This window comes from Melozone crissalis, unplaced genomic scaffold (genome assembly GCF_028551555.1).
Source record: "Melozone crissalis strain CALT ecotype California unplaced genomic scaffold, PUWL_Pcris_2 ptg000007l_1, whole genome shotgun sequence".
Classification (NCBI taxonomy): Eukaryota; Metazoa; Chordata; class Aves; order Passeriformes; family Passerellidae; genus Melozone; species Melozone crissalis.
The window spans coordinates 18,796,274-18,809,551 of record NW_026535785.1 but is presented as its reverse complement, the minus strand read 5'-3'; the positions used below and the strand labels follow the sequence as shown (position 1 = coordinate 18,809,551).

Below are 13,278 nucleotides of genomic sequence, written 5' to 3'. Positions count from 1 at the left end.
AATTTAATGAAAACTAATAGCTGGCAAAACTAATATTTGGCATAGCAGATCATATTACCAGCAGGTGTTTCTGTTATTAAGCTGAGCAGAGTTGTACTTGGCAACATATGCAAATTCAAAATTTGCAGCTTCACAGATTACTGCTTTTTTTGTCCACAACAAATATATTACTTCTTTACAATTCAGATTGATTTTTGGTTTCTAATACTGCTTAAGAGTAATTGTCACTGTATCCAACTAGGATTGAAATCCATTATACCTAAAGAAAATAACTGTAACTGTTACTAATATTTATCCTCCTAGGTAAAAAGTTCTTATTCACATGCAATGGGTGTTTTTTGCATTGTAGTATTTTTTATTATGTGTAGTCCAGAGTTGTGTTTAGTGGAACACCATGGTGATGCTTCTCTGTTGTGCTGTATAAAAACAGTAGCTGATTTTGGTGAATTTTTCAAAAGGAACTGGACTGTAAACTGGGATTTTTGACAATAGCACAACAGGGAAGGGTATGAAAGCACAATCTCTTTTACAGTTTGTATAATTTCAAGATGCCCATATGGATTATTCCCATTCAGATTGTCATATTTTAGTCAAAGCACTGCTGATCATTATTAATCTGCTGTAATATCTGCAGCAAAACAATTCTGCTCAGGAATAAAAAATTAATGACAGAACTTGAAGACTTTATTCCAGTTGCTCTGAAGAGCAAATGCTTTTAGGGCATGTTGTAACCAATATTTGATATTCACAAATCTTGCTGAATGGCACCACAGTATTATTTTTCCCTCCTTGCAGTTCAGAATGTGTTACTGTGTTGAAAGAGATTGGAAAGCGAATCTTGTCAATATATGTTTTTAAAAGCTATTTGTAATCTGCTCTCTCTTCTCTGTTAAATGGAGTGGACTGTACTTTTTTTTTCCCCTGGCATTAATGTTCCTTAATTGATAAACAAACAAAAAATTCAACAAAAGTTGAATACTGCCTCTCTGAGATGGACCAGCAAAGGTAGAACAGCTTTCTGTGGTGTTTTAATTCTGGTTTTCTCAGTGTAAATGGTTGAGGCATTGCTGCTACCTAGGAAGGCACTAAAGGGTGCATAGACAATACTGTCAGTCAAATTGAAATTCTTTATTCTTTGAAGATATTAATTAAAAATGGTATGATTGATTACTGGAGCTCTCATTGCTGGTCACCTGTCCAGCACAGCAGTAACCCATGGTGAGAGGTGAAAGAAAAGGGAGTTTTGTGCAGAGCCTCAGGGAGTGCAGCAATCTATTGAAATGTGAAGGATCTGATTGCAGACCTGGGAGCTGCTGCTCCTGCTGGGATGGGCAGGACCTCTGCAGCATTCAGAGGCTGAAATAATGCTGGGTTACCCCCCAGGGTACAAAAACTGGCATTTAAACTGTTCCTGCCCTGAAATCCCTCTCATCTCCAGGTACCTGAGCAGAGCCTGCAGGAGCTGCCATGGCTCAGGGGATTTTTCACTGCTTTCAGGGATTCTTCGAAGGTGTGGCTTGCACAAGCAAATACATTCAGATATCTTTACAGAGCCTAAATTGGCTGCAGGATTTTTGCCTTTCTATACTGAATGGGGTTTGGTTTAAGACCTTTTTTTTTAAAATCCTTTTTCCTAATTGTAACATGCTGTATATTGTTTTTAAAAGTGATATTGGGGAATGAGCTGCCTGTACCTTGTCTGATTTTTAGTACCTGCACTGATTTTCTCACAGCTCAGTGTTCAGGAATTGTGCTTGATATTTGCTGTAATTTGAGTTGAAGTGCAAAGTTCACAAGTCCTTCAATCTTGACACTGCATCAGCTGTAGCTGTCAGAGTGCAAACCTGCCAGACATAAATTGTGCTGTTTGCCCTGAGTCTTGTCTTATCTAAACAGGCTCTTTTCTGAGCTCCAAAGATTGATAAGTTTCCACACTGCAATCACTCCCTCCAACACTTCCTTCATCCTGTCAATCCTTTTCCTTTTTTCCTCTTCACCATGCACCTCTTTTGGAAGGAACATGCTGTAAAATAGTGTCTGGCAAAACTCAATCCCAGTGCTGCATCCAGACGTGGAAAAAATCCCTCTTCTTGCCATCTATCCATATTGCTTTTCTTGATGTTTCTGCATGGCAGAATGTTATCCTCATGTTGCTTCTGATGAGTGACAACTCACCTTGTGCAGGGTTTATAACTGGGAGGATGGAATTACTGCTGGAAAGCTCCATCATCCATGCAAAGGATGGACTTACTGCTGGAAACCTCCATACATCATGATGGAAAATGTCACAGTACAGCTGAATAGCACAGTGTGTGTGAATTGTTTAGCCTTCTGAAGAAGTCCAAATTTCAGCGGTGATGGGGATCAATCTCTATTTCCCTCCAGTAACTCCCATCCCTGTAAGGCAGGTGGATCTTTCTGGGGAATGAAGGCAGGACTTTATTGCCCAGAAATACCATCCTGGTGGGGAGCTGTGCCACTGGGGCTCCAGGCACAGGGCAGGGGCAGGTCTGGCAATCCCTGCAGTCAGAACTGAGGGTATTTGCAGGTGTGAACAGCAGTAAATTCTGTTTAGTTCCCTTTTGTGCTGGGAAAGTTAACAGGCTCTTCTCCCATGGCAGCCAGATGCAGCCATGTAAAATACAGTCAGAAATGGCATCCCTGAATTTGGCACCCATGAGGCAAATAATGCTCAGCCCATGAGCCATGTGTTCATCCACACAGCTTTGAGCAGCTTCACTGCTCCCAAACATTGGCAGAGTCAGAGTCCAGCTTTTGGGGGTTTCCCCATGGCACAGCTGCTTTACCTGGTGCTGCAAGACCCCAAGTTCAAAACCAGAGCAAACACTGAGTGTTTCCTGTAGTGGGCAAAAAGAAAGCATGAAAATCACAAATATGACAATTGTTTCTCTAGCACCCAGCTGAAGAGGGAAAAGATAATTGCTTTTTAGTGTTTAAATTATGTTTTGCTTTGTTTTTAAACTGGGTTTGATTGAGTTCTAAAGTCCTATTGTTTTATGTCTGATATGGTGTGTGCCAGTTGGCAGATTTCAGTCTGTTCCAATGGGTTGCTGGCTGGGCTGGGATTGTGTGTTCTGTCTGCATTTCAGTGGCACTGCCAGGGGACATTGGGCCTTTTGCCCTTGTCTGTGGACATTTGGAAATTAAATGTAACTTAACCTTAGCACAATTTGGGGAGAAGTTACTAGAACCTTGCCATACTCGTTTTTTTTAGTAAGATTGTGACATCTGTGTTGGCAAAAAACCCCCACCCAACAACAACAACAAAAAAAAACCTGTTAAATCATTTGTGGTTTAATCATTGTCACATTACAACCACAAAGTACCCTAAGTGGTGGCCAAAAAAATCCTGTTAGGCCTTTTCAGAGTACTTTTTGACCAAAGTGGCTAAATACCACGCAGTAATTCTAAATTATTTTTGTATGCTGTTTCTACTTTATGTTCTCAAATGGCTTCTAATAAAACTTCAGATAGTAATCACTGGGATAAAAATACCAGTGAGTTAACAGCAGCTGAGGGACAGCAGTTTATAGTGTGATGTGTTATAGCAACTCATCTTTTTAATTCTACTGTTTAAAAATTTATGGTATATTCATCAAAAGATAGGAATGCTTTTGATTTCTGGTTTCACAAGAAGCTTTTCTTTCTTTTTGGGGGCTGGCAAAGAGGGCACAAAAATCCCCTCCATTGGTGTGATCAAAGAGGTCACACATTATTGCAGAGATCTTTATATGATGTTCCAGAGTCCTTGAACCTGGTGTTTTATCTGAAATTTTGTGTGGTTTGGCAAACAGATATCAAAGAGGAAATATTTTCAAGAAAGTAAAATAATATTAATTTTATTTTTTCCCTTTCTTTCACAGTATATCTAAGAGTATCAGAGATAACATTTAGCTTTATAGGGATACCTTTAAAAAAAGACTTTAGGCAAACTTAATGCATTAATTTTGCCATTTTTAAGTGGTACCTCACACATCTGCAAACCTCCACTGTGCTGTTTGCATTGAGTCTGAAAACTAATAATCTCCCTAGATTTTTGTTAATTAATGCATAGTCTGGTTTATTTCATTACTGGACATCTCCAGTGTCTGGTTGCTGCTGTGTTGGTGTTTTATCTGAAATTTTGTGTGGTTTGGCCAACAGATATCAGAGAGGAAATATTTTCAAGAAAGTAAAATAATATTAATTTTATCTTTTTCCTTTCTTTAATATCTAAGAGTATCAGTTATATCTAAGAGTATCAGTTAACATTTAGCTTTATGGGGATGCCTTTAAAAAAGAATTTAGGCAAACTTAATACACTAATTTTGCCATTTTTAAGTGGTACCTCATACATCTGTAAGCCTCCACTGTGCTGTTTGCATTGTGTCTGAAAACTTGTAACCTCCCTAGATTTTTGTTAATTAATACATAGGCTGGTTTATTTAACTACTGGACATCTCCAGTGTCCGGTTGCTGCTGTTTTGGTGTTTTATCTGAAATTTTGTGTGGTTTGGCCAACAGATATCAAAGAGAAAATATTTTCAAGGAAGTAAAATAATATTAATTTTATCTTTTTCCTTTCTTTCACAGCAGTATATAAGAGTATCAGATAACATTTAGCTTTATGGGGATACCTTAAAAAAAAGACTTTAGGCAAATTTAATGCACTCATTTTGCCATTTTTAAGTGGTACCTCACACATCTCAAACCTCCACTGTGCTGTTTGCGTTGTGTCTGACAACTTGTAACCTTCCTAGATTTTTGTAATCAATGCATAGTCTGGTTTATCTCATTACTGCACATCTGCAGTGTTGGGTTGCTGCTGTGCAGCTCATTCACTCTGTATCTCCAGGAGTCTCTGGTGCTGTAAGGGGTGGGTTTGAGCTGACCTCTCTGCTGAGCACGTGCTGCATGCAGGTAACAAACCCAGCCTAATGAGCCTGGGACTGAGCTGCCCTGCCTCAGTGACCTCTATCACCCAGTGTCTCATTTGGCACAGAATTAGGAAGGGAGCAGACACCTCATCAGCAGATTTTCCTCAGTACAGACTCGTTTTGGTACAAGCTGTCAAAGTCCAAGGACCCTCCAGTCTGACTTTTTAAACCTCATCTGTCACTGGACTATAATTGGTTTATGAATTGGCTTAAAGATAATAACAGAACTAACCTTTCTACACAAAAAGCACGTCTGCAACTATCATAAAAGTTCTTACACAAAAAGCATGTCTGCAACTATGATAAACTTCACCAAGGCTTAAAATTAATACTCCTGAATGATACATGAGCCAAACATGCTGGTGAGTGCTTGGTGGTGGGAGTCAGTGCTGGTCAGGTGTCAGAGCACTCAGCCACTGAGTAACTCAGACACCCAGGGGCAGAGGCACTTGTGTGGGAGTAGTTGTGGGGTTTGGTTGGTTTTTAGCTGCTTTTTCTCCCTACAAGAATGCTAATATGGTGTTTGACTTCTCCTGCTTGCAGCAGGCACAGATGTCTCTGCTGGACCCCCAGTAACCCAAAAGTTGAGGAGCCTCCACAAACCAAGGATTCTTTGTACAAAATGTTCATTCAGCACTGTTCAGCCAGTGTTGTTCTTCTTCACACCTGCAAGTCTGCAATCTGTAGGGCAGATTGTGCCCTGGCTGCCTGCAGACTCTTCTGTGTTATTGTTTTAACATGCTAAAGCTCTCCACACAGGTGTGTGCACAGAAAGAGCATCTCTGGCCTTTCAGCATTCTGCATCTGAGCAGAGTGAGGCACCTCTGGGCTTTGACAGAGGGACTCACATATTCTCACTCACATATTCTCCCTGCAGTCCTTGGGGCATTTCCAGATTGTTGAGTTGCGCATCATATGAGAACACCAAAAAGTTCTGCTCATGGTTTATTATCAAGTTGTCAGGTTGATGAAGCTATCAACTCTGATATTCAGTTTTTCCTCCTTTCTCTGTTTTTTGCAATTATTGGAGTTCAGTATCTACAAAGGAAAATTAGATTAACAGAATTTAAGGATTTCAACTCTTTGAGTGTACTTACTAGTTATCTAAATAACACCTGAGTGCAGGGATGTAAGTCAGTCCCAGAGACAGCTGGGCTTGCACAGGCAATTGTATTATGAAGATTTCAATTGCCAGATAAAGCTAATACAATTTTAGTTTTAAAATAACTTTGAAGCATATATTTCTGTTTTACAATTTGAGTTTTAAAATAACTTTAAAGCATATATTTCTGTTTACTCTATAATAAATACATGTGAATATACTTTTGTATAAAATGGACAAAGACATCTTCCTTGAATTATGGTTGTTACTTTTTTCAGTGGATTTTTCCTATACTTTTAAGTAGTTGCCTTAGTACTGTAAAATAGTTCTTTCTCTTCACAAAATTAATATTTTTAATATTACAAAGACAGTAGGAGATGTTTGAAGATTTGCATTTAGATCCTCTTGCTTTGTCAAATTACCTGTTTAAGAAATGGGTAGAAATCTGTTTGAACCTTATTAATAAAGTTTATTTTTAGCATGATGGGAATCCTCTCATATCAAACAAGACAAGGATATCACAATTTTTTAAGTGAAGACTAAAAATCACTCCACTTATTTCACTGTCTCTGCTCAGCTCAGAATATCTTCCTATTTTGTCTTAGTACTCAAGTAACAGTCTGTATATGAGATTTTTATCCAGGGCTTGTAGGTTAAGTGTCTTGGAGGGGGTGGCCACCACCCCATAGTCACAATAGAATAAAGCATGAGGCCAGACAATAGAATAGAAAGTGCAATCTATCTATAAACCCTTTCTTTTTAATTAAGACTATTTGAATACCTATTTATTTGTATTATTTAGCAGGGTGCCTCCAGCAGAGGTTTAATTTCCCTGTGCCCAGAGCTGCCCCAGTGCTGTCTGCAGCTGCAGCAGCATGGGGGACACAATTGGAGCTGACACATTTCATATCTCTAGCAAAGCTCGTGGCTCTGGCTGGATGATAAGAGTGCTCCAGAGCCATTTTCCTGGGCTCTGTCTGAAGCACCAGCCTGGCTCCAAGAGAGAGCCCAAAGCTGCAGATTTTCCATCCAGCCTCATTATTTCTTTCACAGCAGAGCTTTTTGTTGTCCTCAGTCTCTAATGGAGCAGATAAGATGAATAAAAACCAAAGCAGATGGAGAATTAAGAAGGAAGAAGGAGAGAAGTATTTTGCACTTTCAGACAATGAGAGAAAAAGAAAAAGGGAGGGATGAGGGAAGAAGGAGTTCTAATGGATTTGCTCAGTGCCTGGAAATACTCAGGATTTACAGCCATGGCAGTCTTTTCAGCTAGGGCAATAGTGCCATTAATTTGTTAATGTCTGTTCAACTTCTGCAGACAAATAGATATGTGGCTTTGGTGGTTTTATTTCTGATCAGTTTGATATTTGTATCTCCATTTGTATCTCTTCCTCAGTTTGATAAAGGTGACTGTGTCACTTTGAGTGGAGTCTGTGGGTTTAGATTGAGATCAGCAGAGCTGCAGAGGGAAGCTGAGCTGCAAACAGCAGATACCTCAGCTCCACTCCTCTCAGACAGCTCAGCCTGCTCCAGAGCACCCAGGGAATGGCTGTGTTTTGTCTTCCAGCCATGGAGTTCTGACCTTCATTTTTAACAAGAGAAAGTGAGGCTTCTAACCATTGACTAGGGTCAAATGTTGTTACATGTGGCTTTGCAGTTATGGTGGTGAAAATAGGTGACTTGTGGTAATACTCAGCTAAGAAATCATGGAAGAGATCTTGAAAGAACATCTAGTGTCCTCAGAAAGAAGATTGAAGGCTTTTAGAGCAGTTGGGGTTAGCTGCAAGCTGCAAAAGCTGAACCTTGACTTAGACATAAAAATTCTGTATTTCCACACCTATAAAATAAACAGGAAAGCAACTGTGATTCAGTAATACTTTTAGTGTGATATGTGTAATATTGATGTGAGGGATTGTAGTGATTTCAATTTATCATTCAATAGAGTGCAGCATAATGTGAGAGAGCTGTGAAACGCAGGTGACTCTAGAGAAGTGAAAATTGCAATACAATCGATATTCAGAAAGAGAAATGTTTATAGAATATGTTGAACAGTTGGCAGAAAACAGCTGGTTAGAGTTGTATTGGTTCATATAGAATGAAAAATCTAAATTCTTTTCTAAAGTGGGGAAACCATAAAAATATCACATTTTGAGCAGGAGGACTGCACACACTTTGTGGGTGAGCATCACACACCTGGGCACTGCTGGCTTTTGTGAGGAATAGCAACCAAATGTTTGTCTGTTTGTCTGCCACTTGCTGCTCAGTTTGATTCTGATCTTTCTGTCAGAGCCACAAAGACAGCTGAGTGCTTTCTCCAAGCACTCCCATAGGATGATTTTATTTCTGACTTTGAAGCCTCAGTACTTTCAGCAAAAAGTGATAATGTAATTAAGAGATGACATTTATCTTCACAAGACCCTAGAGCTGCATGTTTAACTGGATTAAAGCAAACGGAACTTGGTGGGAGTTTGGCCTTAAAAATTGCTCAGTTCTTATTTGTTTAATCATGCCAAAATTGAACAAGGAAAATATTCTTCAACTGTACCTTAGCCCTAGTTGCCTTGACTCTGCAACTGCTGCTCTGTTGATGATGACTCAATGCCATGGTGAACTAATTAGGACAGTACTTTGTTACTAACAAAAGAGCTGCTTTCTTCCTCCCTCCTCTCCCCAGCAGTTTGTCAAACAAAATTGTATCCTATACCAAAATAATAGCAACCTAATGTATCCTGGCACTCTGTCTCTAGTCAAACAACAGTATTTTGTAATGCTGGTTCAGTACATGTATTAGAGGAGTTGTGTTTTACACAGCCCATTAACACAAGGGAATCATTAATTTCTGGAGAGTGTCTTTGCCAGAAAGATGTGGGCTTTAAATCTTCAATGTACGTAGAAAAGCAGTGTCCATGTCAGATGTTCTAAATGGGGATGGTCATTCTTGAAAATAAAAGGATGGTAATGTTCTATTCTCTGCATTTTAAAAAACTGCAATCTACAGTTGACATTCTTATAGGAGACTCAGGGATGCATTTCCATCTGTGTGGACATGCTTAGATCCATTGTATTAACATTTTTCATATGTCTCTGGATGGGAAGGTGCTGCTGTTTCTCTTGTTTGTATTTTTCTGTACTTCACAGACATCTTAAAATAGTTTTGTCTTGTTTAAAGTGTTTCTTGTGAAAATGCAGTTGCTCTTTCCACCTTTGTTTTTTATATAAACAAAGGGCACATGTGTTACATCTGGTTTTTGAAAGCTGCTGTTAAAATCTTGTAGCAATAGTTAACTGAGCTGCCTGTTTGTGCTCTCCAAGGGGTGGCCTGGCCTGATATGCACCGTCTGGCTGACAGAGTCCATCTGGAGGAGCTGACCAGAATTGGCATTCTGCAAGGCAGTGTGGATGACATGGTGAAGGTTCATCTGGGTGCAGTATTTATGCCACACGGGCTTGGACATCTCCTTGGAATCGACGTGCATGATGTTGGAGGCTACCCAGAGGTTAGTGCTAGTCCATGCTCAACTCCCCTGCACATTAACCCTTCAGTTCCATCAGCACTGCTCATACTCTCTGTCTGGTTACCCAACTGCATTTTCTCAGAGCTACAGCAGATTTGCATTTAAGTATCTCCTTTTGTATTTAAGATGTGGTATTTTATGCAGTTTACGCTAAGGAAATCTATTAGTTCATTAAAAAAAAATCTATTAGTTCATTAGTTCATTGAAAAAAATCCATTAGTTCATTGGCTCATTGAAATATAAATTGTTTATGGGGAGAAGTCAACTGGTGGTGCTCTTTGGGCATTGTTAACCTGTTCAGTTTCTACATACACTGTGTTGTTCCTCATGATTCACTGCTCTGACAGGCACCTCCCAAGTACCCTGTGCTGTGGCAGAGCATCTCAGTCTGCCTGAGTCCTGTGTTGGCAAGAACCACCTGCTCCATTGCACATGTGAGGCAGCTGCAGGAGCCCCTGCTGTACCTGGGCAGTAAATCCCAGTGGCTGTGTCACATGGAAACAATCTCATCAAAGCTCACAGCCCTGTGTTGAGCTTTGCTGTCCAGCATCAGCATGGGCACCAGTGAGGATGTAGCAAGAAAAAAGTCCATCAAGTCTTTGCAAATAGCATCACCTCTTGTATTCTGAGTTGCTGCAGAAAACACAGAAGGATTTTGGAGGAAGGAACACAGAGGAAGTTTGCAGCAGCTTTGGAATGATTTCAGAAGGATTGTGTTTGTGTTAGGTTGTGGTTATTTGAGGCTAACTATTAAAGGATTTTCAGTAATACAGTACAAAAATGGATCATTTTTCTCCTCTCATATGTAAGCTGTTCTTTTGCAAGAATCTGTAAAAGAAACAAGGAACTCCATAGGTAAAGTGGAAGCATATTTTGGTGCTTGTTCATGTTGGGTGACCAGGCTACCTAACAGCTGCTATTGCTGGTTCAGTTTTGCAGGCAGGGGAGAAACAGTATGTAATATTTGAGGATACTTATTACATTCCCAATGTAATTATAGTTGAGATACGATATTGTGATAATGATGTATTAGCATCAACTAATAAACTTGCATGTAATAAAAAGGAAACAAAGATCAAAATCAGTGCTATTCTGATCTAAGGTTTCTGCACTAGCTGATACAGAGAGGATGGATGCTTGTCCCTTTGTTCCTCCCAAGTGCATTCTCTGTGCACAAATAGAGACATCCAGCAAAGCACAGGGAGAGTTCATAAACTTCAAAATCCAGGATCCTGCTGTTCCATGCCTTTGCTTAGATTGTTTTCACTTGTATTGTGAATAACCTCTCTGAATTTAATGGACTTAACAAACAGGAGCATGTGTTCAAGACTTGGTAGGCTGAAGAGATAACTAAATTTTAGGAACAAGTGAGTAGAATTCTGAGAGTGCAAAGTACTCTTCTTGGTTTTGCCTAAAAACTGTATTCTTTGAGGTTAGAGCAAGTATCTTACTGTCAAGGGAGATTTCTAGAACTGATTTTGTGGGAGTCTGAAGCAATGGACCCTGTACATCTTCCATCTCTCGGCAGATTTCAGTAGTATGACATACAATACGAAATCTTTTTTTGGCAATAGATTTTTGTTTTCATACAACTGAATTTATAATTGTTATTGTATGTTGTTTTATATAATTTAAGGGTCATTTTTTGAAAGCAAACTGATCTCTCCACAATTTTGAAAGGGCAGCCTGTTACAGATAAAAATGGAAATAGGGACTGTATTGGCAAATGAGTTAGGCTCTCCAGTTTTGTATTTACTGTGTGTAAAAATGCCAAAGCTCTACACAGAATTTTATATCTGCAAATACTGAAATTGTTTGTTTGTTTGTGTTGGCATGCAACTCCATTCTTACATGAATAATGCTTGCATGGCTAATTTACTTTCAAAATCTAATCCTAAATAGCAAATTCCTTGAATATGAAGCATGTATGAAAGCTCACGAACAAATAGCTAATGTTCTGTATTTGCATATAAAAGTGCTCATAGATGAGTGTATGGCATCACTTTGTTTGAAAAATTATGAGTTCTGGGTTGTGCAGAAGAGCAATTCCTTTAAACTCTGTGTGTGGCATGAATCTCACCTCTGGTAGCCCCTTCACTTCTCTGTGACCCAGAGCAGGAGGCCCTGGGACTGAGGTGAGGAACCTGCTGTGGGAGGGACACTGCAGGAGCCTGGGAGGGAGCTCCACCAGCCTCTCATGGGAGCCTGGTCCCTGCCAGGGCAGGGGAGCTGTGGAGGGATGCAGGGGACGTGGTTCTGCCCAAGTTCATCTGAACACGAGCAGCTGAGCACCTTTCCTGCAAGTGTGGGACGTGTCTGTGTTAAATGGGAGAAGGCTTATTCTCCACGCCTCATTGTTTCATGGAAAAGCACATTTTGAAGACATCTAGTACACTCTGGAGTGATTTGTGGCGCATTTTAAATGTTTACCAGCTAGCAAGATCTTCACAAAGGTTTTTATAAAGCCATTTTGGTGTTTATTGTACACTGAGCCCATGCCTGTAGTATCATGTCCTTTTTTCTAGCTGGTTAAAAAGCAACTTCTTTGCTTTTGGCCGAGGGAATTTCTGGGAGTATTACAAACGATTTTTTAAAAATAAAAACTTTCCAAGTGGATATTATTCCATTATTTTCCTCAAGTGTAAACAGTTACATTTGAAATAATACAATAAACGTTAATTTCCTAATTTTTATCCGTCAGAAAGTTTTGTGTGTTCCAAAAAAACTATTTCCAGACATTGTTAGCTTAGATTAGTTATTCATTGGTAGCCAAAGATTTCTTTTTTCAAAATTGGCAATAATAAGTTTTCATCTTTTCCAGTAAGCTGCTTTCGCATGCAGCATTGAACAAGCACTTTCTTCTTTTTTGACAAAAGTTGTAAATACTTGCAGATTTTCTGCAAAGTACACTCGGGGATATTAGAAAATATAACATTTCCCCGTGCTATTTTTTGCTGTGATAAAGAACAACTGGTTTTGGCCAGCAATGAACGTGTCTTGGCAACCTTATTTGAGGACAGCACGTTCACAAGAGTGTGAGCACAGTGTTTCACAGAGGAGCACACAAGTGAAGGTGCTGGTTTTCAGGAGAGTTGAGCACCAGGAGCTCCCTGGATGTTTCCCAGTGGAGCACACAAGTGAAGGTGCTGGTTTTCAGGAGGGCTGAGCACCAGGAGCTCTCTGGGGATCACGTCTCCTGCCAGGCACTGCAGCTTTCCTTGGGGAAACTGAGCATTGCACATTTTGCCACCCATGAACATGTTTTGGCAACCTTATTTTAGGACAGCACATTCACAGGAGTGTGAGCACAGTGTTTCCCAGTGAAGGATACAAGTGAAGGTGCTGGTTTTCAGGAGGGCTGACCTGCAGGAACTCCCCAGGTACTGTGGCATTCCTTGGGGAAACCATGTCCCACATGTTTTGCCAGCCATGAATGAGTCTTGGCAACCTTATTTTAGGACAGCATGTTCAGAGTAGTGTAAGCACAGTGTTTCCCAGTGAAGGATGCAAATAAAGGTGCTGGTTTTCAGGTGGGCTGAGCAGCAGGAGCTCCCTGGGGACCGCGGCATTCCTTGGAGAAACCGAGCGCCGCGCATTTTGCCAGCCATGAACGTGTTTTGGCAACCTTATTTTAGGACAACACATTCACAGTGGTGTGAGCACAGTGTTTCCCACTAAAGGATGCAAGTGAAGGTGCTGGTTCTCAGGTGGGCTGAGCACCAGG

General features: G+C 40.1%; 1 protein-coding gene across 1 annotated transcript in view; it reads left to right on the top strand.

Moving 5' to 3' along the window:
• The window catches only part of PEPD (peptidase D), a 150,823-nt gene that overhangs the window by 118,720 nt on the left and 18,825 nt on the right, over positions 1 to 13,278 (top strand). Inside the window, exon 13 of the mRNA XM_054269377.1 lies at positions 9,352 to 9,536. Within this exon, the coding sequence (XP_054125352.1) occupies positions 9,352 to 9,536 (185 nt within the window). The remainder of the gene's footprint in view (positions 1 to 9,351; positions 9,537 to 13,278) is intronic.